We start from the raw sequence: 24,883 nt of genomic DNA, 5'->3' as shown, positions 1-24,883 counted from the left end.
CAGTCACAGACAAAAAGTTTGTTGACACAACTGCGGAAATGCCTAGACTGCCCATTTTGTAAACACCTTTAAGATCATTGACACAAGTTTCTTTGCACACAGAATAATGTATGTTTGAACCCCAAGTGCAACTTTGTCAATGACACAGTTCTTTATCTGGTGCACCATAGTTGAATTGAGGTTAAGTAGCATGCTTCTGATGTATATAAACTTTATATTTCAAGAGACCTTAACACTACTCCCAACAAAACATACAAAACTGAAAAGAGATGGTGCATTTTTTACTGTTTGATTATGTTGGTTTGTGAATAACATAAGTTTCATTTTTATACCGGCTTTTATCTTTAACTTTGTAACAAAAAAAGGTTGTACTTACAGCCATAGCTTGCCCTTGTGTCATCAGAACTCACGGCAGTTGACATGTTTCTTGCATCAAGGGCAAAGATTTCAATGCAGCAAACTCCCTGAAGCTGTTTTCAAGTATATTATGTTCTTTACTTCCTCGTGACAAAGGCAGAGCAGCAGTAATGCCTAAGCAGTAGGGTATATTAATATGCTGTTGTTAAACACACATTAGGTCGCACGTCCTACATCAGCTTCCGTCTGCACGAGAGCTGCATAAAGGAAATAGACCGACTGTTAAGATGGGTCCTTTGTTATTTTGCATCATTATATATATATGTACACAATTATCACATATATATGTGTTTATATGTCAGCAGTCCAACTAAAACACATAAAATTGTGGATACATACCACAGTATTTTACCAATAGCACAGTGTTAGAGTAAACAAATGAAAAACAAGTGGCCCACATAATAAGACTGCATAAACAAGATTAGGAAAGTTTGTAAGTACAAATAAAGTCCTCAATAAAAAGCACACCCTTACAAAACAAACAGTATATACATATATTATGCAGCTAACAGATGTAACTTTTGTCAGTATGTAACTAAACTGTTCTTGTACAACTAACATATTAACCTTTCATTGACAGGGGTTTTTTCGTTGTAACATAATTTACATGTACACAACCTAACCATGTCTGAATATAGTAAGCCACCAAACAGACACGTCATAATAGTGCTGGAAATATTACCAACTCATGCTATCCTTAGCACAGTGAAAGTCTGTAACCTGGGGGCATACTAAATTTTCATTACTGACCTTCAGTTTATGATAAGGTCATCATCTACCTTAGCTTGGCATATGACATATATACTTGTTTTCTTAGGACAATTTATGACATGTCATTCATATTTTTTATATTCAAATAGATGCACATGCTTTAGATTTATTACTTTCAAATAGAGCATATAATGCCAAAAATTTTAGCAGTACTTTTTTCAAACTCTGATATATTACTACATTGTCCACCATTTCTAATTTAAAAAATGTCAAATAAGACAAACTTATGGTTTACACAAGAAAATAACATCTGGGGTTTACACTGGTCACAGCATCATCACTATTAGATAACTGTACTCAAGGATGTTAAAATCATGTTTCCTTCCTGGTTTAGACAATGCTGGGCCATTTAACTGTACAGCCGGTGATTGTTGATTTTTTATACGTCAAATAATGAGCATGTCAGTAAAGCACAACATACAAAATGCTATCAGGTTTCAGGACTACATTAAAATCAATTCTCCACCGAGTCACATGCCAAAAATTGTGATGTGTGTTTACTAGGATTTTATTTAACGCCTTTGACTCAAATAAAACAACAAATTTCTTTACTCACAAAGTATGATTAGCATGATTTAAACATTTTGTTTATCGTAGACAAAAACATTGACTAAGTGCAGTTTTTGTCAATTATCATACTTAATAAAAAGCTGAACAACGGGTTAAATGAATTTTATAAAAGAAAATACTAAAAGCACATGCAAAAACAAAACACACATAATTCTGTCAAACAAGTTGTATTTTTGTTCAGGCAACCCACAGTTTCATTAGTTAAAGTGATAAAAGCTGTTTATAGTTACAATGTTACAAACAAATTAAACAATCACAAATTTCTTCACTTATCATTTGATGCGTTTTATCAAATACATGCTTGAATTAAACGTTAGCTATCTGCCTAACTATCAAAGCAATAATAATGTTGGCTGCTGTCCTTGTTTTAATTGAAACCAATAATAAGAAAAACTACATTTTCTTTGAATTCCTACAAAAGTTACGCAACACACGTAATATGCATTAGAAATATATAGCAATTTTTCAACACAAAAAGACAAATTCAAGCCCAATCTGTCTGTAGTAACGCTGGAGACATGTATCCCACGCCCAATAGTCAAATAATCCCGCCAACCGCCAAAGGTTAAGTCCCGACTCAATCTGTTTGTTCCCACTGGAAAACATTTCGTGACAAACTGTTAAATTAAGCGTGCACTTCTTTATAGTTACGTAACAATACTTGATACGTATCGCCCACTGCCGACTGATAAAAACGATTTCATTTCGCCTCCAGCGAATTTTTTTTTCAAATTTTTCAAAATGACTAAGAATTAAAAAAAATGATTTAATAATTGTGTATTTTGTTGAAATAAATTACAAATACTGTATGACGTGTTATCTTTGCATACAAAAACGACATCGCTAAAAGTAACATGTTAAATTAATTGCATTGTACATAAATGCTCACAAGAGTTGAGTTTAAAATATATGTAAGTTTTATGTACTTTTATTATAAATAACTAAGGTAAAATGAAATATTTAGAATTTTGATCACTTTATCCAAAATAAAACAAATGTGTTTTTGACGCATGGCTGATTTGGGGTTTTCCCTATTGTTATGGCGACAGCCCACTCGCATCAGTTGAAAGACACAATCTCGTTAAATTGTTACATTACGTTCCTTACATCCATACATTAATACACTAAAAATGAGTGTTAGAACGTATAATCCATCTGTTCGGGTGGGCAATTGGAATGAAGACATTTGCTTAGAAGAGGTGCGGTTAGTATTGGATTTTTTATCACTGAAAACCTGAAAGATTAATTAGTAAACGGAAAGGTCATTTTGTCATAACTTATAACCACAAATCTTTCATGTTCTACTACCTTGTTTGAACTTCTGTTTAGGATCTACTAAAGGATTTTCTTGGCAAAAAAGCAAGGGGAGAACTCTTGACACAAAAAACACACAACCTTCTCGAAAATATTTTAAAAAAGGTGATTGAAGTCTTCATATAGTTTACTATTCATTTTTAAAGCACAGTACATCAATCTATGCATTGGTAAGTATTATCTTTTGATTGAAATCCATGGTTGTTATTGATTATTTTACTGATTTTGTTTAATAAGATTAAAATGTATACATTTCATGCCACTTTAAGGCACTTTTGTTCCTAGTAAGTGTATTCAATCTTGACACAAACTTTCAGGTGGATCTAACGGTCACCAATGATGGCTTTGTTCATTTTGGAGACACCATTATGATTGTAAATCCAGGACAAGAGAACACTCCTAAGGCCCTGCAGGGGGTATGGTTTAGACTTTGTTGCAGTCACTTATTGCTTGTTTATAACCAATTTGTTTTCAGATTGACCCTCCACGTCCAGCAACATCACTAGCTATTAATATGGATGAGCATAAGATGCACACAGCAAAGCAGGTGGAAGGACCATGTGCTGTGTCAGCATCTTGCATCCTTAACCCTTGCGCTAGAAATTCGTTTGTCATTACAAGGTGAGAAAATCTGTCAAAAACACTATCATATAAACTCATATATGATTGTTTGTAAAGTGTTGATGGCAGTGAAGTTGGATCTCCACTAAGATTTGGACAACCATTTGCTATTTCCACAACCTCAGGATATGCTGGAAATGTAATTAGTTTCTTTCAGCCTAAATTTGTTTCAAACGTGGTTAATTTGTTCTTTCTGTTTTAGCTGAAACTATTCAGTGACCATGCTAGGTTTAACCTCAATGCCAAAAAATCGAGGCAGCAGATTGTGCAACTTCTTGACGAAGTAAGTTACCTCAGCACCTGGCAAGTCCTGGCATTTCATCCAATGCAGAGGCTTGAGATGGAGGGTCTCCCTGTTCCAGTAAGTAACATATATATTCCTCTTTATGACATGCTAACACTTTATTTATTTTTTAGTTCTGCACATAGTAAGTATTAAACTATAAAACAGGGTAAGCTGCAGACAGTGCACACTGTTTCGACCTATAAGGTCTCATCAGTGCAGCTGGTAACGAGAGATCGGCCGCATTGGCTAGTGTAGCCATTCAACGGCACTCCTATGCTTTTACATTGATACTGTGCCACGGAGCCAACTTCACTTTGGTTCCCAAGCAGTTGCTTGGTCATCATGGGCCAGTTTCATATGTGCTGTATGCCCAGTTGTGACATCGCACAAAATAGGTGAGGCATGGGTTTGTACCCTGTTGCTTCCAACAAACTGGAGTGCTGTTGAATGGCTACATTAGCCAATGCGGCTGATCTCTCGTCACCAGCTGCACTGATGAGACCTCATAGGTCGAAACAGTGTGCAGTGCCTGCAGCTTATCATTTATTGGCTCTATGCTTTTACAATTATATACCACAGGGGTCGGCAACCTTTTAGGTGATGCATGCCAATTTACTTGCTATTTCCATGTGTTAATGACATTGTGTGCCAACGTTTTTCTAAATATTAGTGACTAATGCTAGCAGATATCATAAATTAAAAGAAAGCAGAGTGTTCAGACAATGAAATAAAAAAAAACTGAAAACAAGCAATGTACCAGGTTTAAATTGTTATTTTAACATAAATATGCAACTCAGTTGGCGCCATAAAAGGAGGTTGCAGACCCCTGTAGAACAGTATAGGTACACTATTTAACTAGTATTATTTGTGTCAGGCAAATTGCAAGATTGTTATAATGCACAACAAGACTGGGAACGCAATGTCCGTGCCCTCTGACATTAGCCTTAAGTAGGTACAACACATCACAATGGCAGTGGGATTGTGTGGTGTGACCTGAAGCCATATGTATTTTTTCAACTTTTTCAAAAAAATGCTATTGTTTTGTTTTCAACCATCACTAATGCTTCGCTTTTTCCATCATTTTGCTTTACAATGCTGTGAACTGTTTTTGAATTGTGCCAGGCTAACACTAAGCTCATCCTACATCACAACAAAACCGGAAATAACTTGATTATCCACGACAAGTATTTGGTCAGGTATCCAAAGTGCATGCTCAGTCAGACCAATCAATTAAATATGCATGAAGTTGGACATTAAATTTTTTGGACTACTTTAAAACAATCTTATTACCTGTGTTAATCAAATTTGGAAACTATAGCCCAGTGGTTCCCAACCTTTCATGGACTGTGGCCCCCTGAAAGTAACTTTTGGGCCCTGTGGCCCCCTTCAAGTAACCCTGTAGGACCTGTGGCCCCCTTAAAAATGTAAATGTCAAATAGAGTAAACAAGAATCCGAAATTGCAAAAAAAATTAATTATAAACAAATAGTATGTGAAATAGTCGATTAAATTAGGGAATAAAGTTAAAAAGAAAATGTTTTTTAGTGGATGTTTCTGGTGAATTTACACCTGTGCCCCCCCCCCCCCCCCCCCCCCCCGGAACACAGCTCGTGGCCCCCCTGGGGGGCCATGGGCCCGGGTTGGGAACCACTGCTATAGCCACCTAAAACCTCATACGTATGAGAAAAAATTGCAAAATCTATTCAAGGCATGTTAGTTAGTTTGCATGATAATTATACAATTTCCCAAATCGTGTTTCTTTAAGAATTTATTTTTAAATGCCTGATGAATAAACAAATCTGGTTTTTATTCCCTCAAATGTGTTTTATTGATTTGTATTAATTGCATGTTGCATGCTTTTATTGCCTTCCAAAAATTGCATTTTTAATTTTATGAAATCAAAAATGTTGAAAACAAATAAATTCATACAGTAAGAACTTCATGCAGTAAACTAACAACCATCCTACTATTTTGTAACAAAATGTTGATAGGGCTAACTATTGCTTTTTAACCATGTTTAAGAACTCCATTTGGTCGTGAGTTTGAGGTATCAGCTCACACTGTCCTTGACTCTCACAAAGCTGAGAAGGATAACAACCATTGGGTCTTGGTAACAGGAAATCCAAGTGATGATGAACATACACATTTTGACAGGTAACTGTTCAACCCCAAAACATATTTTTTAATTATTTTTATATTATTTATGGGTCCCCTTTCCTGAAGGGGACACATATTGATTTTACTCAAATTGTTTTTTATTTCTTTTTTTTTTGTTTTTTTTTATTTCTTCCCAAAGTTTGTTCGACTCGTTTTTCCATCAAATGTTTGATGGATTTGGCTGAAATTTACACAGATGGTAGATATAGTTATGTAAATGTGCATCCCACTTTGTTTTTGTTGATAACCCCAGTATTTACCCCGCTAGCCCCCTAAAATGGGTATGCTATTTGTAGGTTTTGATTGATGTTTTACCTTGTAGCCCCAACACTTTTAAAAAACTTCCTAATTGTATGAAATTTGCAAAGTTTATTGAACATACTAAGTCCTCAAATGTTATGTTTTGCCCTATAGCACCACAACTTAACCAACTATCCCTAAAATGGGTGACTCTTTTAACAATGTTCGAATTGAATGAAAATTGGACAGCTTGTAGAATTTGCTAATCATAGTTGTCCATTTTTTGTTTTACCCCATTATGCCACTATTTACTCTGTCTTTTCTTTGCTAAAGAACGTTAAATAGGACATACTTCAAACAATATTTGGGGTGAATCTAAATTTATATAGTTTGTACTCTACATAGTATTATTGTTTAAGCCCAGTGCCGATCACTGTGTTTTACCTTACATCACCCGACTTTCTCATGGTTATCTCTTGAAATGCATTATTTTCAACTTTGCATGTGTGGGGACCCATGAGTTTCTGCCTGCAATAAAAAATAAAAAAAGGACCCAATACAAAATAAGCATAGGAATTATAGTAATGTTTTAAAATAGGTTATAGTGTAAATGCAACAACAAAATGTGCTAAGCCACCCTTCTAGTTTTAGTTTCTCCGGTTGCGTTCCTAAAATTTGTATTTTACATGAAAAAAAAACTTGTGGATTCAATAGGAATTTTAAATAATTGCATTAGCATATTTTTTTGCCAAAAAACTCACTGCAGGCCACACTCATTTTCTTGTGAGCTCCGTCACATAACGGTTTGTAATAAGGAATAGCTACAACGTGTTCAGCCATTATCCAACAATTGTGCCCACCATTTTTTGTGCTCTATACTGTTTGTTTTTGTGCAATTGTTCTTCTATGTTGTCTTTCACCAAGCAAAAGAAAGTCAACTTACAGGGATGTTTCATTTAGTAATTCTGATCCTACAGCAAAGCCTACTAAGCCCCATATTGTATTGATTAAAAATTTAGCTCAATTAGCTTAGCCAGTAGTCCCAGTTCCTTACCACAAATAGATTTCATACCCAGCCGCAGAAACATTGACTAACTACTGTTTTATTCCAGACCTAATCCTCAACCTAGTGGTGGAGTGCCCAAGACTGAAGAGCCAGCCCCTAAGAAGCCAGAGGTTGAAGAAGAAGAACCTAAACCAGCAACCACTTAATTTTACTTACAACCAACATTATTGTACATATATACATTGCTTATTGTCCAGATAAAGAAACTTTTTGGCATAGATTTGTGGTGCTTTTATTAAATGCGTATACACACTGACGCTGCTAAGTTATGTACAAATTTAATGAAGTATGTACAGCTGTACATATCATTAAGTGTTTTGAGGACAACATAATTCATCTTCGCAACCAAAAGCCCTCATCAGTCAATTTTGAATAAAAAAAGCAACCACTAGGCATTTGCAGCCTGTGCATTCAGTAAAATGTCTAAAAAAAGCACCACACTGACAACTTGGCCATATGTGCTCTGATCACATGTCCATCACCATGGTCGATCTTGATTACCCAGCTCATGGGTTTTGATACTGATCTTTCACACCTCTTTACATCATGTATCTTGGTCTTGGTGGGGGAGGTGGCGGAGGCAATGGCAGATCAGGTAATGTCACAATCTTTCTTGGCTCCTTTTTAAGAAGGGTGAGTTTGGGTCCTGTGTCGTCAATTGGAGAGTCTGGAGCAGTTAGTGGCGAGCCGACAGGGCTAGGAGGGCTATCTGGGAGTTCAATCTCTTTGGAGCTATGCTGCTAAAAAAGAAATTATTTAAAGACCATAACACATGGCATGAAATAACTCAGTGCTGTAGGAGCATGTAAAAAACCAAACATCTTTAATCAACCAAGTCTCGACATTTTAGTTGCATCAATTTATACAGATTATAATATATTTATAATATGTCAAGTATACAAGGCAATTGTCATAAAAATGTAGGTTTTGCAGGGGTGATGTTGCATTTAATTCAAAAATGCATGAAATATTTTCAAAGAGACCAAACACAAAGATGAAAACTAGTATTTTACAAATTCATGCCAATTAATTTAAGTGTGTGTACAGTAACAAAAAAAACGCTTTGCGATTAAATAGTCAATGACAAGTTGTGTAACTTACCTGTTTATTTACTTTTTTATTCAACATTGTCCTCATTTTTTGTCTGTTCTGCTCATTCTTGTCTTGATAGCACACCACATATCGACGAATCAGTCTCCTGATTTTTACAGCATTTACTTCCATAGTACGGTCGCTCTGACAAATCTGTGAAAACCAAAAATATGTGCTCATACTGAAACACTTTTAAAGCACATATGGGCAGTGGTGGGATTCAAATTTTTTGTCAGCCGGTTCTATCTCAAAAGTAATATGTTTCAGCCATTTCTGTTACAAAAAGTCCATTGACAGTAACCAGTAATGCAAACCAGTTTGCTGATAAAATTTCATGAGACAATTCTATAGAACCGGTGCGAACTGGCTTAATCCCACCACTGCATGGGTGGATTGGAAATGCAGTAAATCTTGGTAAATCTGGACACGTTTTGGACCAAAAATATTTTCCAGATTAGGTGAAAATCTGGATAAACCATTGTCAACTACTTCAAGCCTTACCACATTACAAATCATTTTTAACCCAAAGGTTTGCCTGAATTCGGCAAAAATCTGTATTAACCAAGGTTTACTCTATAACATAGAATAAAAGTACACAATGACATGCCTAACGGACACAGTTAAGTAATTGGTTGTAAGTGTGACTGTTTCTGAAACTTACCCCAGCATAAACACTTACATTGTGTAACCCAGTTTTATCATGTCAACATATGTTTTTTTTAAATTCAACTTTTGTAAGGTTTATTTTTACAGAATACCTATATAGTGATTGTTCTGTTGTTGTGATGTTACCACAACCAGAGTGAGAATGGTCAAACAAAATCAATAATGTAAGTTAGGTAAGGCCTGACAAAAATGGCTTGCAGGTTTGATTCATCCACACACACTGGTGTAACAATTTACCTTATTCACAGCTCGCTTCATAATGATTTTGTATTGAGCTTTGTTGATCTCCCTTCTCTCGTAGTGAGGTTTGATTGCTGTTTTTGCCTCCTCTACAACAGACTGTTGGAACTTCTTCTTCTTTTCCAACTAAAAATAAGCACAAACACTATGTCAGTCCAAATTCATGGGAAAAACCCATGTATATCTCAACATTATGTTGGATCACATGTTTGCAACAATAGTACAGATGTGGCTTAAAATAAAATCAGTAACTTACTGTTTCTTTTTTATCCTTGTTGTACATTTCCACAGCAGAGCTTTCAATGTTGTCAAGTGAGACTGGAGAAAGTCCATCAGCTTCTTTGTTACTTTGTCGTCGTTTTCGTTTTTCTTCCTTGACTTTGGATTTCTCTGATTTGTTCAGAATCTAAATAAAACAGAAAATCCAACTTAATATCTTGTTGTGTCATCTGCATTTACAAAAACTTGATCTGTTGTATATTTAGCCTGTAACATATTTTTTTAAATGTCAAAACACACTTTAGTCCCACATTCTGACATATTTAAGGTAACTTTTTATCATTAAGTACAAGAAATGCTCAATCAGATAGCCCTTTTTAATTGTTTTGTACTTAAGAATTATTTTTATATGTAGAGCTTCATTGTTTAGTAGAGACTATTTAGTAGAGCAAATGCTGCAAAGAAAGGCACACAGACACTGATATAAGAAAAGGTTATAATCTGTTCTATTGGCACACAAAACTCCTTGACAATTTACATCGTTGTGCGTACTTAATATGAGCTAACAGGTAACCAGTGGTGGGATTCAACCGGTTTGCATTGGTTCTATAGAACTGTCGCACAAAATGTTATGAGAACAGCGTACCGGTTAGCATTACTGGTTACTTTTAATGGAGTTTTTGTAACAGAACCGACTGAAAAATATAACTTTTGTGATAGAACTGACTGACAAAAAAATTACCACTGCAGATAACCTAAACTTATATTGAAAGTGGTAAAATCTAGGGATGTGCCAAAACTGCAAATGTTCTGTTTGGTTACCTTGATACAAGCACAATGGAGAGGTTACCGTCAGTGGAAAGCTTACAACGAGCGTTTGAAATACTTCAGAGATCATGTCGATGCTATCATAGTGGTAAGTATTAGGGATGTGCCAAAACTGCAAATGTTCTGTTTGGTCGAGCACCGAGCATCTCACGTTAATGCTCGGTGCTAGGCCGAGCACGCTCGGTGCATTATGACGTCAAAAAAAATCCCCTTTTTACGTTTTAGCTCTGCAAGGCCTCTTACGTCACCAGCGGTGTATTAAGCTGTTACAGGCCTCAAAAGTACACGTTTTTCCACAATCTAATACATTTGAAAAATCATTTGTTTTTGTTGATAGACACCCTTTCGACCACTAGTTACATATGTTAGCAGGGCATGAATATGCAAATTTAATGCTCGGGTCAGTTTGTGCAACTGCTCGGCCGAGCACCGAGCATCAAAAAAAGCGACGCTCGGTACCGAGTACTCGGGTTCTGGCTCGGCTCGGCGCATCCCTAGTAAAATCCAAAAATGAACACAAAATTGGACAAAACCTATTCACAAACCTGTCCCAACTGCAGTTGTTTAGATAACTCAGCAATACTCATAATTGCATCTTTAGCTGCTGAATGCTGAACAGGATTCAGGCCCACAATGTTAAGAATTTGGGTAGGATTTAACACACTGTCATCTTCTTTCAAGTCCTTGACCTTGGCCAGTTCAGCGAGACCTGGCAGAATTGCTGGAAGTGCCTTGGCAACTTCATTGGAGGGTTTTGAATCCTTCACAGGGGATTCATTTATGGGTTTCGTCTTTGGGGGTGGGGGAGGAGGTGGGGCTATAGGGGTCACCTTGGCTGGGGCTGGTGGAATGTCAGCTGAATCAGGTGACATCGGGCAAGATGGAGAATATAAGTCACCCATACCTGTCAATGCATTCAATTGCAATTTAAATACAAAGGGGAAACAGTACACATTCCATGAAGTGGCAAATATTTTAGATCAGTGGTGCTCAACCTGTGGTAAGACAGTACCTTTCAGGTGGTATTGGATCAATTTTACTACGCTTAATTTGAGCAGACAAGAATTGCAACTCAGCTGACCCATCTAACTGGGCCTGATTTGGGGCGAAACTCATACCTCTAGACAGTTCTTGTAGTTTTAGAAGTATGCTAGATTAGTAAAGAAGAATTCCTATATTTTATTCTACACATTCAAAGCTAGCCTAGTCGAAAATAATACGCAAATCTCTTGGTCTACCCATCCAATGAGGGTTTAGGTGGCACACAGCCATAGAAAAATTCATAAGGTGGTCATGATGAGCAAAAGGTTGAGAACCACTGTTTAAGATGGTTTCTCAGAAAATTTACATCACAGTTTTCAAATACTTTTTTTATGATTTACCAGGTGTTTTATCCAACATTTGTAACTGACAACTTGTCTGCACAAAAAGTTTCGTACAGTTTAGCAATAGGAAATAATACATTATAATCAAACCTTGCTGTTTCTTGTCCTTTTCAATGAATGGTATGACTAATGATTTCTCCACCTTATGTGTATCAACTGGTTTAGTGTTGCTTGTATCAATGGTGGGAATCTGTATTAAAGCGGATGACTTTGCTTCAGTTCCAAGAGTCTGGAACGGATGCATAGGTTCGTCTATATGCGGTTCATCCTGTTCAGCGCTGTGGTTAGCAACTTGACTAAAATTCCTCACAGTAGATATGCCACTAATTGTTGCTATCGGTTGCGGCGACAAACTAGGCTTCACAGTCTGGGATTGGTTCGTATGTGCAGGAATAGATCTTGATTCACTGTGATATGAATCATTTTTTGAACGATCGCGACTCTTATCAGATGACTTGGTTCTAACAGCTTTTTCTCTAGATCTTCTCCTGTCAGACTTTCTTGGTGATCGACTGGCATGGCGACCAGAACGAGATCGATTTTTGTCTTTACTCCGTGATCGATGTCTTCTTCGATCGGGGGTTCGTTCTCGTCTCCGGCGGTTGGCGCTGCGACTTCTTGAGCGCCGACGGCGGTTGCTGCGATCTCTAGAAGTTGAGTGCCTCTTTCTTGGTGATTCATGACGCTTAGAATGTGAGTCTTTGTGTTTTGATCTTGAACGTGATCTCCGATGCCTAGATTCCTTTCTGGAAGATTCCTTTTTCAGTGGCTTTTCCTTGGCAGAAGATTTTTCTTCTTTAGGCTCTGGTTCTATTTTCTTTTCTTCAATCTCAGCCATTTCAGGTTCAGATTGCTTTATTTTAGACTGCTCTGTGTTGTCACCACCAAGTCCAGGTATAATTTCTGATTTGCTTGACAGCATTAAAGAGCGGATATCCGTATCATGAGATTCACCACCCAGAAATGGTGGCAAAACTTCTGTAGGAGTTTTGGCGCCTTTTTCCTCAATATCATGTTGAACTTCTGCAATATTAGGAGGTGTTTCAGCAAACATATCTGTGTCAAGGTTAGTTTCTGGTGATAATTTTGCTTCAGTATTCAAACCTGTCTCAATAAGTTGTACATCAGGAACCACAGTTGATGGTTTTGGTAAGTCTGATTCAATAGAAATATCCTTGGTGGAATCGGCAGGTGTGCTTTCATCGGAAAGCTGCGATGATGCCACATGTGGTGATTTATTCCGCAACGTCTCATTCCAACGCTTCCTTGACTGCTCAAGAAACTTTTCTGCATAGCTTGGTGCCTCTGTTAACTCTTGACTAAGTTGGACATTTTGACTGGAAGAAGACTCCTCTTCAGGGCTCAAGTTGGGAGAAAGTAGTGATGGCGACATCGGTGAAGGACTTCTCATTTTCTTTTCATCGACCTCAACGTTTTCAGTTGTTTCTTCTTCATTGCTAAACTCACTTGGTGACTGTAGTTTTTCTTCATCAATATGTTTATAGGGCTGCTCCAAAAGATCATCAATGTCCAATTCTTGAGATTCTTGGCTTGATGTAGGTAAACCGTTATGAGGCTTCTCAATAGAATTTGCATCAAGTTTATTCAGCGACATTTTTCTGACCTTGGGAGCTGGGTCTGCAAGGTCATCAAGAAGTTGGTCAACAAAGTCATCTTCATTCTCAATGTCAACCTTCTCAGGTTCTGTAGTGATATCTGTTTCATTCTCTTGCTGTATTTTGTCAGTATGCTGTGCCTCAGCTTTTATTTCTGTTTCAATTTTTTTCGTATGATGTTTACGATCCCCGTTGCTAGCTATGTCCCTTTGGTCACTTGATTGTTTTCTGTGTTTTTTCTTCTTCTTGGAGCTTGGTATATCAATTTGTTCGACAGGTACTTCATGTTTCATTTTCCTTCGCTTATGTTTTACAGGTGAAGTATCATTATCGGAAAACGTTGTCATGTTTTCAGAATCCGTCCCTGTTTCACTAACCTTAGTTTTCTTTTTTTGCTTGTGTTTTTTGGGTCTACTAACTTCCACCTTAGTGTCTTCGCTTTTTACACTGTGAGTTTTCTTCTTGTGTCGATGCTTTTTCGAAACTTCTTCAAACTCAGAGCTTTCGTCTTTCTCAACATGCTGTCTGTGTTTCTTTCTCGGTTTTGTATCTTCCAAGTCAGATTCGTTGACCTTCCTTCGATGTTTGTTCTTCTTTTTGGAAACTTTAGTCTCAGGTTCCACCTCTGAATCAGTTTCTGAGGCATGTTTGCGCTTCTTCTTTTTTGAAACAGTCTTTTCAACTTCCGAGTCTTCCAGCAAATCGCTTTCAGAAATGTCAGCATGCTTATGCTTTTTCTTCTTTTTCTTACTGCTATGCTTTACAGGAACATCCATTTCCACAGCCTTTGGCGAGTCCACCAATACCTCATCAGTCCTGTGTTTCTTCTTTTTCTTGGGCTTTTTAGTGACTTCAACCCAAGTACCTTCATCAAGATCCTTGTTCATGGATGATTTTGGTGATTTAGAGGAGTTTATTGCGAACAAAGCATCGAGAATGTCCTCATCATCAGCTCTTGGCACTTCTTTTGTTTCTTTTGCTTCTGAAGATTTGGTTCGCTTGACTTTCGTAACTTTTTGTGGAGATGGGTCATTAGCGTCTATCTGATTTTCTTGGTCAGACTTACTCTCCTGTATGGCTTCAGTTTCCTGTTTGACATCATTCCTTTTATCTTTTGTGGGCTTGTCTTTCTGCTTTTCATGATCTTTATCAGTATGTTGACTCTTTCTATGCTTGTGTTCTAAATCCTTTTCTCTAGATTTACTCTTGGACCGCTTCCGGTGTCTATTACTTTGTGAATCCCTTCTTTGCCGACTGGAACGATGCCTAGAGCCACTTCTTGACTTTCTTCTTGTTCGACTTCTGGATCGGTGCCTTGACCTGCTTGTTGATCGTCTTTTCGATCTACTCCTTGACCTCCGACGATGCCTATTACCTGAAGTTCTAGTCCGACTGTTCGATCGCCTCCTTGAACGTTTGGGTGTGCGACTACGAGAATGTCTCCTTGTTTTGCTTCGTGACCTATGTCGTGATCGACTTCTTTCATGTCGTTTAGAACTTCTATGGCTTGAATTGTCCTTTGAAACAGTTTTTTTAGGTGATAGTGAGCTATTGTCTGTTTTATTCTTTTCTCTGCTTGAAGATCTGCTTATTCGTCGTTTTTCTGTGTTACCTTCAGACATTGTAGGTTCTTCTTTGCTTACATCGGTTTTCTTTATGTTTTCACTGCTGTCATGAGACACAGAACTTGCAGGCTTAGAATTTTGACTAGTACCAACCTTATCAGTCTGATGAGCAGCAGGTAATGCAGTTGTTTCAGTTTTACCTGTCGGACCTTCATTTTTTGCTTCATCACTCGCAGCCAGTTTTGACTTTCGATTTAGTTTTTTAAACTTAATCGGCACTACTGAAGAGGCGCTTGCTTGAAAACCAGGTAAAGTTACTCGGTCACTTGGTGATTTGGACCTCACTTGGTCTCTCCACATGTCCAGTGAGTCCTGGTACTCCACAGCTCCCTGAGAAGACTCGATCCCATCTTCTTCTTCTGAAACTTCCTCAGCAAAAATATCAAGTTTCACTTTAGACTTCACCTTTTTTGCTTTCGAACTGGTTTCTCCTTTTGATGAAGTCTTTTGAGGTTTTGCTTTTTCTTTAGGTGGCAAAGGCTTTTCTTCCTTAACAGAGCTTAGCTGTTCATCTAGTAAATCATCCACATTCACTTCCTGTGTGGTTTCAGAAGCCCCAATTGGTTCAGTTGTCTGATGAGGAGGGAGAATATCATTTACCGGTTCCTGTTTAATCTCATCATTGTCATTATGATTTAGTTCTAAACTGGTTTCATCATTAGACACATTTCCATCTTTTTCTTCATCACTCAAAGTAGGCTGAAAAGGATCATAAAGAGCCTCAGGTTTGGGAGCAGAATTTGATGACTCAGCATAATCCAAATCATCAATCTCAGTCGGTTCAAATGGGTCATATGTCTCTGTCTTTGTGGATTTTCCTGATTTACCACCACTACTTTCTCCTACTGTGTTAGGCAAATTAAACACTGGCCTAATTAATATCCTTCTTGCTTTTATATTGCTAGAGTTTGCAGAGGGCCGACGCTCAATTTTTGACTTTTTATTTGCCTTGTCAAAATCATTTTCAACGTTATTGTCCACATGTTCTGTATTGTTGGTGTTTCCCCCATAAGAAGAATTATTTGAACTTGATGCTGTTGAATTTCTATCAGTACTCCATCGTGCGGAGTTACCCCTTGAAGTTGATCCAGTGGATTGCACATTGGATGTCTTTGACAGCGAACTGACTGCAAAACAAATATAGAAAAATCAATACAAAGTAAATGCAAATTTGTAAAGTTTTGTAAAAATTTGTAAAACACCAAGTCATTTGTCCTTGAGATATAGATATATATTTTGCTTTAGTAGCATCATCAATATCTGTAAATGGGCATAACACATCGTATCTGTGAAACTGTAATCATGAAATATCTAACGTCATGCTGAAGTCCACACCTAGTAAACGACACTACAAAAAACTTTAAACCATTGTTTTATTATAGTTTACATTAACTAAGCAAGAAGCTGGGTAATTCATTTTTAGGTTTGACGTACAAAAATGTTAATGTAGAAAAGAGGTGTTACTTAAAACAACGACTTAAAGTTGAATAAAAAACAAAATCATTCAGTGTTTACTTCTGGAATTTCTGGTTGGGGAGACAGCACTTTGATGACTGCCAGGTACTTCACTTCGGGTGTTCTTGTCTGGTTTCTCGACTCCCTGATGCATAGGTGATTTCACAGACTTTTTATTCAGGCATAGTTTTCCACCTTTCTTGATACAAAGGTTCGAGCTGGGAGCAAGCAGAACCTCTTGCGAGCTTAGAATGCTTCCTAAAAGATCAGGAACCGGGGAAGACTGGTGCACCCTGATTAAAAACAAAATGTAAATGAGTTCAGTAATAAGATGGTATACATTTATTGGGAAAGGCCAGTACCAAGGGGCATACTACTGATTATCGTAATTCATAATGCTCAGGCAAGCAATAAACTTTGGGACTGTGTACAGAACCGCAATTTTCTTAAGAATGCAATGTCAAATGTGTGTTTTTCGTCTTTGCACAAACAATCTTGTCTATTGATCAAGTAAAGACATTTTTAGTTTTAAAAAATAAACAGATCAATTTCTATGCACATTATGATAACCCAATGGTGTCATTACATTAACCAGACATTTTACTTTTGTGAAACTCTTGTTTTTTATGTTTGTATACTTTGCTTTTTGCATAAAAAATTGCAAATTAATTTTAGCTTGACACCACACTTCAGACTTTTGTGCCCCGTTTGATCACATCGCATTCTTCACAATAAGCAAAATTCGTGATGCCAATATAATATGTAGAGAACCTTGTTTGGATTGCATTGTGAGATGAAGTCTGAAGCAAGGATGGCAAAGGTGTGTTAAATCGAAGAGCTGACCTTGACATCAACCGATGTTTGTGAGCAATCATGAAACTTGGTTCACTTTCAGTCACACCACTAAAGAAAGAAAAGGTTTAAATGATTTTTTTGCAATATGTTCTTTCTTTTCTAATGAGAAATGTAATGGCCTAAATTAGTGGTTCTCAACCTTTTTGACAAATTCCTCCATCAACAATTTCAAAACATGTTTATTCTTCCCTATTATACTGCATATTAGATGCTTAACCATAAAAAGGTCGTTTAAAATTGGATCTTCAACTTCACAAATCATATGTCCAGAGGTTAGGTGTTTATTTACAAACCACATGTAAAAGATATATTAAATTCCTTCTCGGTTGGAAACCACTGGCCTAAATAGATGTAAAAAGTGATATGCGCTTTGTCCTAACTCTTAAATAGATGCGTATGCTTTTCTCTGTATTAATCAAAGTGGAATGTTTAACTTTGTGAAGTGTGTTAATAAAGGTACTAGACATTAAAATAAGAGTTGTAAAGTCAGTCCAAAGTCTGAGTTATTTTAACGACCTCTGCAACCCTGATTGCAATCTCACATATTTTCAATAAAAAAGCGCCATTTGTAAAATTGCACCAAAATAAGGATAAATGCAGGTCATTAACATACCCAGCATAAAACTCATCCAATTCATCATCAACCCCCCTAACAGTGAATGAGTTGAAAGCAGGATTTTCAATATCGCCTGATGCCGTAGGTCGATTCACATTCACATTGTTGCGATTGCTGCAGGCTGTAACACAATTGAGAGATTTACATCCAATAAACACAACAGTAAAGTTTATCATATCAACCGGAGGTCTAATTTTGTGTGGAAAAATTTACTGTATATTGTATTATTTTCAACTCTGTGGTCGGAACATCAATGCACCACAATCACACTTGCTTTTTATGTTTTTAGGCCTTGGCAAATAGAAACATATATATATATATAGACAGTTGGCAACTGAGATTTAGATCAATGTTTTACTACATCAAAGAACATTTTCTCTTATTGACAAAAACTTTTTTAAACATATTTTGTTTTAACCATTTTTCGAAGGGGTTTTTGCTTTTCTTCTTGACTTTGATCGAGATTTCTTTCGCCGACTTGACTTAGATTTTCTTGATCTCGATTTTGATCTTGATTTGGTTGTTTTTCTTGACTTCCTTCGTTGACCTCGTCCCACTATGGTTACCCTCAATCTTCGTCCAGCATTAATTAGAATGTCGTCAACAATTGCGTCAAGTTGCTAAAAGTGTAAAAAAAATATTTGCAAGGAGCCATTATAACTCACAACATCAAGAACTGACTTACCCTATCTAAACTAGAGTTTGTGGCCGAGTGGCGAAGACGAGATCGGCTAATTTCACTTCTCACACGCTCTGTTGCAATTGTTCGACCAACAAGTCTATTCTGTCTTGTTGGGACAGGTGCTAAATAGGCAAAAAGCAGAATGTTAAAACATAGCACATGTACACATTTTATACCCAAAAATGAAACTTGGGGTTACCTGGTTCTCTCTGTCTGGCACAATTGGGACAAAACCATTCATCAGCTGGAACTGCGTCCAAAGCAGGTTGCAAGCAAGCACAGTGGTACCTTAATAGATAAACCAAACCTTAACTATGTTGACATGTGTTTATGTTGACTTATGTTGGCTTTTTGTCAGTTAATGATTTTTCCCAACAGGAAAAATGACTGATTACTGCCTAGTGGGTGTAGAATATTCTTACCAAATAGAAAACAATATCCTCATTAACTAGAAAGGTGACTTTCTAATATACTTCCACTCTATATATTCTATATCGATTTACCAATTTACTATACACATCATTTGATCTACACATATGATTGCTTTTGCAAGCAAAAACAAATGGGTCCCCAAATGCGCATTTATGCGGATTTACGGTAAACAAATGTTCCGGTTATGTTTAGATTTTTAGGGAAAAACTTTCAAAAGGTATTAACCCAACTTTAAGTTTTGTCCGTATTCTTTTTGCATCATTATTGTCATATAATTACAAAAAAAAACAGTAAATAGGAACGGGAAAAATACATTCAATTTAATCTTATGCTTTGACCCAGATACTGTCTTTCAAGGTCAGTTTTTGAAAACAATTTTCAAATCTAAAAATGTGCGTGATAACCTAATAAAACGACAAAGCATAGCTGCACAAAAACAGCTGATTTCTAATCACCGAAACAACTGTCTCGTAAAAAGCCCGTCCGGATGTTAAGCTGAGCCCTCCCGCTTTGCATTCACCCGCCCTAATCGTAAACCAATAAACTACGAGATTTGAGATTTGAGCTTGTATTTGTGGCCTAAAACTAAACCTTATTTTTCGGGGTTTAAAGCAGGGGTGGGGAACCTGCGGCCCGCTTGCCTTTTTAATGTGGCCCGCAATAAAATGTTTATGTACAAATATTTACTTGAAAAGACTTCGACATTTCCACATTTGATGCCAAACTTATTAAAATTCCCACACATCCAACCACTTGCTGTATTTGTGATGTAACAGTCACTCGATTGTTTCTCCTTGCAGTAACAAATCGTTTGCCATGTGTTGTTAGTTTTAAATTGCTTTTAGAGCTATTAGCGTGGATCCTTATATTGTTACATAAAATATATTCGGTATAATGGAGCTAGGGTGTTCCAGAAAGAATGGACAGTTTTTATTTGAATTAGGTGATAAACCTGTATGCATTGTTTGTTGCAAACAAGTAACAGCAAGAAAAAAATCAAATTTTGGAGCGATGAAATAAAAAATCACGTGTGCTTAGGGTATTTTTACACGGAATTTAAAAATAAAAAAAATATTTGGCCCGCCCGAAAATGTTGTGCAGTTCATGCGGCCCGCAGTACTAAGTAGGTTCCCCACCCCTGGTTTAAAGGGTGAAAATTGGTAAATCCAATAAAAAGTTACAAAATTATTTAGGATACCTTACATTGTACCAACCAAAAAAACATGAAACTCTCAGATTATGTACTTTAGTCAGTACAACCCTTTTAAAAAAATCGTTTTGGGGGCCTGTGGGTGAACCGCTGGGTCGTTCGGGGTCAAACTTCTGAAGGATTAAATCTGGATTAATAACTAACATCTGTGCAATTTTGGATAAATTTTAAGAATTCTTTCTCGACCAAACGCGTTTAACAAACCAGCGTTAGACAGAAACGAATATTTCGGGGTTTAAGGGGTGAAAATGATTTTTTTAACGTAGAAAATTCTTTAAAATACCTTACATTGCACCAAACAACAAAGCATATAACTCCTAAATGATGTATTTTAGTCAGTACAGCCGTTTTTAAAAAAAATCACTTCTGAAGGATTAAATCTGGATTAATAACTAACATCTGTGCAAATTTGAATAAATTTAAAGCACTCTTTCTTGACCAAAAGCATCTCACAAACCAGCGTTGGACAGAAAAAAAGAAAAAAAAATACGGACAAAAACAAATAGGTACTTTGGATCTTTTGTTTTTGTGGCAACATGTGCAGTGTTATAAACAACATATGTTTTTTTAACCTACAAACCTAACAAAATTAATTTAATTTATGCAATCCTGCCTTGTGAATTATTTAGTACTGTTTGCATTGATGCGGCCAATTCAATTGTACATTGTTCTATAATCAGCATATTTGGTGACAACAAAACAGATTTTCTACATTAGTATTAATGAGTTTAGAAACAGATTATGGTTTAAATATTCAGCAATGTAAACCAGTATTATGTACCCCATGTCACAGCCATCACAAAGCAGTAAAGTGTCCTCCCTGTCTCCCTGGCCGCATACTTCACAGGAAGTTGTGATTTCTTCTGTATTACAAACTTTGCCCTCCACTGCCATTTCTCGGATTAACAATCCACCGATGTGTTCATAAACATGGATTTTTTCAAAGTCGATTCGATCCACTGGGCATGAATTGACATTCTAAACAAAAGCATTTGTTTACAGCATTGTTGGAAACTTTCTTATTGAGGAAAATAGAACAGAAACCATATACTAAATTTTGTACTGGACTGTAATTATGTCTAGGTGAAAAAATGTAGATGCATCATTTGTTGCACAATAGGGATGGGCCAAAACTGCAAGTGTTATATTTCGGCTAACAACCACCCTCTGTGTATTGTGATTTATCAACCATTCCAATATACACGTTAATTTTTTTTTAAGGTCCCTTATCTACAGGGTCCCCGCGCAAGTTTTGTTTTTAAATTCCATGACTTTTCCAAAACTTTTCAAGAAAAACAAACAAATTTCCACAACGTTATTCGAAAAAATAGAGCAATTCTCATCATAAAACTAGTAAAGGGACTTTGGTAGATGTAGCCAATTTACCATACTTGCAACAGATATATAAACATTAGGCAATTTGAAGTTCTAACTGGCATTTTCAGGGTAAAACAAGCGCCAAATTTCATACTTTTTCAATGACTTTTGCAAAAGTTGGCTTTTTTCAAAACTTTTTAAGGCCCTAAAAATACAAATTTAACTTAAACCTTTCCAGGTTTTCCATACCCGCGGGAACCCTGTATCTAGACACTAGGGCCATATTTAAGCTCTAAGAGGACTCCTGTGCATGTAAGGCAAGTAAACGCTGAGTGAAACACCCATGTTTTTGAGTAACAACAGCAACTAATAAATAATCTTTGTCTTTGAATTTGTACAGGGGTAGCTTGGAACCGAGTACTCAGGTTCTGGCTTGGTTCGGCCAATCCCTAGTACACACCTTAGTCCATTCCAAAATGCAGTCAACACAAAAGATGTGTTTGCAGTTGGCTGGCACTCCGATGTGCTGACGTGCGAAATCATTGAGACAAATTGGACAGGAAGGGTCAGCTGTGGAAAACATAATTTGTTAAAGAAACCCAATAAATCATATAAATACCTGTGGTGCAATATGAGGACAGCCCATTATGGCAAATTAGATGCATATAAATTTAGATTATCATTTGGCAAAATGGCCAAGCTTTCATAATTAAAAGTTTTTTCACCAAAAAAGCCAAAGATCATGATCTAAGTGAAATTACCTGCACTATCTTATAGGTTTCTACCTGTTTTGTAGAGTTTAGGTGTTATTTATTACATCACATATATACTTAAATATAGTGGTTTTAGAAAGTATTCTTTTATTTTAAAACACCACCTTCACTTTTGAATTAAAAATGTAAAAATATGGAGAGAAAGGAACCAAACAGTCAATATGGTTATGGCTTGTTGCATGCTTTTAAGCATTTTAAGAAAACAAACAGTTTTATTGCAAACTTGTACACATACCTCCGACTTGTGGCACATGATAGGTTCTCGAATCATTGCTGTTTTCGCCATCTTCATTATCTGACAATTCTTCATTCTCACTTTCGTCTGAAGAGTCACTGGAAAAACGTCGCTGTCTTCCTGTGCCTCTTTGAATGAAATAATCCTCTTCCGAATCATTATCACTGTCTTGGTCTGAATCCATCACTTGTTCTCTGTCAGATAGCTTGCTGCTCACCATTGCTACAGATCAATGTGTCAACATGCTAACTTAAAACAATCTTCAAGTATATACATATTCTCTGGAAATCAGATTTAAAGTTTCAAAATGGGTCAAGTTTGTGGAATATAGTTGGAATTCAGTGTTGGATTTAGCTAGTCAGAGTCGCTTTTTTGAATATATATATGAATTAACCTTTGAAGCAAGGTCACTCCGGCAAAAAAAATAAGTCTCAATTCTCAGGAAATGAATTAAATTTTCTCATGAGAAATTATGTCACGTTTTAAAAACAAAACATTATTGCGGCAACCCTTACTACGTTTTTTTCTGTTTTATCTTGCTTTTAACGCATATTGGAACATGAGTTTCTTTCTTTGCTTCCAAAAGAGTGATTTTCAACGTGCATTACCGCTAAACTTTCTCCTTTGTCAAGAACGAGTAATCACACTTGGTTGTGTTACATTTATTACATGACCTAAAGTGGCTTAATTTGTTGACACTTTGGTAGCGCAAAAACTGTTACCTCGATGCACACAACAGAAAAACGAAAAAATCGAGAAATAGAGGAACCCTAGTTTGCCCATTATGAACTTTTTACTGGTTTTACATCAAAACACATGTATTCTAAAATAGAAAATAGTTTTATGCATAAACACAATATATTTACCATTGCAGTTATGGTGTATTGCATATTTTGCTTTGGGCATTTTTTAAACTGAACTAATAAAATCATAACATGAAAACTGAATTGAAAGGTTTTAAAGTTGAAAAAAATCCATATAAATGCATGAAAAGTTCATAATTTTTGACACAAAGCCAGATTTTTTTATCATGCCACACGGCCACACACATGAATTCACTTTTAGATCATTCTTTTCAAATGAAAGGAACTAAGAAACCTTGAATCAAGACATGGCTATAGCAAAACCAAGCAAGAACAATGGCTTTATAATTCGAAGGAAGACATGTCTTGCATGCATGCAGTCATGCACTGACTTGCAGCAACGAATGTCAAAAATTTAAAATTGCAAATCTCATGCAAAATAAAGAAGGACAAACTAAAATCTGTCTAATTCACTAAATAGAATCTTTGACTTAAATTGAAACTTCATTTTTTTCACGAAAGCAAACACAACTTTTAAGCTAGTGTGCAAACACGCAAAATACATTCAAACAACGTTTAGTTTAACAATATCTCTCTATAATATAAAATGTTCAGATTGTTTCGTAACTCTTAATTATGGCCTGCTCTTTTACAGTCATTAGTAGCACTAACTAAATTTTACCTGATATTCATCATTGTCTTGAGACTATACTTCACCATTTAAAACTTATACAGCAATTTATTATTACTTAAAAAAATGTTCACAAAATGCACGCCAAGCAAAACTTGCTGTTGAAAACTTTCGCAGACTGCTGGCTGTCAATTTGCATATCCAATGAGGGCAATTCACGTTGACGAAAAGCTGTGGTCACTGGTCACTGGTCAGGTTGGTAAAGAAGAGGAAAAAACAAACAGAATATTTCGTTAAAAATAACTTTTTATTTTTAAGCAAACAGTCAAACACATTTCTTGCGTTACAAATTTTTAATTGAATTATAATTAAAAAATCGTTGCGTTCGAGATGACGTTCATCTGGCTGTGACGAAGCAACCATATTTCTTGCACCACGATTTTGTGATAGGAACAATTGCTGTTATTTGCACCTCTTGTTGCTGGCACCTTTTGACTTTTCCTAGTCTAAACTTTGTCGCATTTTCTTTTGTATTACATATGTTCAACATATGGTAGCGAAATTAACTTGCTTGTCTTCTTATTGTGGTGGCGGAAGCAAGGATGGCAGTACGGTACGTGTTGCATCGTACCACGTAGCCTACCTCGTTACGTAGAGCGTACCGTACCAAATGTCAAAAATCAAAACGTACCGTGCCACCGTACCGTACTTGAGGTACGGTAGGCAAAATCGTACCGTACCTTCAAATAAACCAATCGGGAT

General features: G+C 36.5%; 3 protein-coding genes across 5 annotated transcripts in view; 1 reads left to right on the top strand and 2 right to left on the bottom strand.

Annotated features, from left to right (window-relative positions):
- Positions 1-647, bottom strand: part of LOC145214732 (ras GTPase-activating-like protein IQGAP1) — a 37,126-nt gene extending 36,479 nt beyond the window's left edge. The window contains exon 1 of the mRNA XM_080083330.1: positions 377-647. Coding sequence (XP_079939456.1) covers positions 377-422 — 46 coding nt within the window. The 5' untranslated portion in view covers positions 423-647. The remainder of the gene's footprint in view (positions 1-376) is intronic.
- A 2,049-nt stretch (positions 648-2,696) lies between these two features.
- On the top strand, positions 2,697-7,659 carry LOC145212611 (cilia- and flagella-associated protein 161-like). Of its 2 annotated transcripts, none has more exons than XM_080080789.1 (9): positions 2,697-2,957; positions 3,088-3,177; positions 3,390-3,488; positions 3,548-3,693; positions 3,751-3,832; positions 3,896-4,054; positions 4,854-4,927; positions 6,001-6,132; positions 7,488-7,659. In XM_080080789.1, the coding sequence occupies exons 1-9, from the start codon at positions 2,889-2,891 to the stop codon at positions 7,585-7,587; spliced, it is 951 nt and encodes a 316-aa protein (XP_079936915.1). In that variant the 5' UTR covers positions 2,697-2,888; the 3' UTR covers positions 7,588-7,659. The 2 variants fall into 2 exon arrangements, with proteins under 2 accessions (XP_079936915.1, XP_079936914.1); XM_080080788.1 differs by lacking the exon at positions 4,854-4,927 and adding an exon at positions 5,102-5,175 and having other exon boundaries at positions 2,698-2,957.
- LOC145212610 (uncharacterized) lies at positions 7,658-22,997 on the bottom strand. 2 transcript variants are annotated; one of them, XM_080080786.1, is made up of 15 exons: positions 22,688-22,997; positions 22,140-22,249; positions 21,144-21,340; positions 18,920-19,008; positions 18,724-18,842; positions 18,457-18,658; positions 18,036-18,159; positions 17,339-17,470; positions 16,628-16,860; positions 11,962-16,239; positions 11,032-11,390; positions 9,696-9,845; positions 9,437-9,565; positions 8,543-8,686; positions 7,658-8,181 (listed from the first exon to the last, which is right to left on the bottom strand). In XM_080080786.1, the coding sequence occupies exons 1-15, from the start codon at positions 22,905-22,907 to the stop codon at positions 7,981-7,983; spliced, it is 6,687 nt and encodes a 2,228-aa protein (XP_079936912.1). In that variant the 5' UTR covers positions 22,908-22,997; the 3' UTR covers positions 7,658-7,980. The 2 variants fall into 2 exon arrangements, with proteins under 2 accessions (XP_079936912.1, XP_079936913.1); XM_080080787.1 differs by having other exon boundaries at positions 7,658-8,178.
- Positions 22,998-24,883: the final 1,886 nt, after the last annotated feature.

Source organism: Phallusia mammillata, chromosome 2 (assembly GCF_965637545.1).
Source record: "Phallusia mammillata chromosome 2, kaPhaMamm4.hap1.1, whole genome shotgun sequence".
In the NCBI taxonomy this organism is placed as follows: domain Eukaryota; kingdom Metazoa; phylum Chordata; class Ascidiacea; order Phlebobranchia; family Ascidiidae; genus Phallusia; species Phallusia mammillata.
Note: the sequence above shows the minus strand (reverse complement) of the source record. Positions and strands in the feature narration are given on the sequence as shown.

What these genes read in the sequence shown, in the direction of transcription:
- LOC145212611 (XM_080080789.1), top strand. Translation starts at nt 2,889, where the DNA reads ATGAGTGTTAGAACGTATAATCCATCTGTTCGGGTGGGCAATTGGAAT. An exon ending in TCGAAAATATTTTAAAAAAG is followed by an intron (nt 3,178 to 3,389) that starts GTGATTGAAGTC and finishes ACAAACTTTCAG; the next exon opens with GTGGATCTAACGGTCACCAA. An exon ending in CCCTCTGACATTAGCCTTAA is followed by an intron (nt 4,928 to 6,000) that starts GTAGGTACAACA and finishes ACCATGTTTAAG; the next exon opens with AACTCCATTTGGTCGTGAGT.
- LOC145212610 (XM_080080786.1), bottom strand. Translation starts at nt 22,907, where the DNA reads ATGGTGAGCAGCAAGCTATCTGACAGAGAACAAGTGATGGATTCAGAC. An exon ending in TGTGATGGCTGTGACATGGG is followed by an intron (nt 19,009 to 21,143) that starts GTACATAATACT and finishes TTATCTATTAAG; the next exon opens with GTACCACTGTGCTTGCTTGC. An exon ending in CACAATGCAATCCAAACAAG is followed by an intron (nt 16,861 to 17,338) that starts GTTCTCTACATA and finishes GTTTTTAATCAG; the next exon opens with GGTGCACCAGTCTTCCCCGG.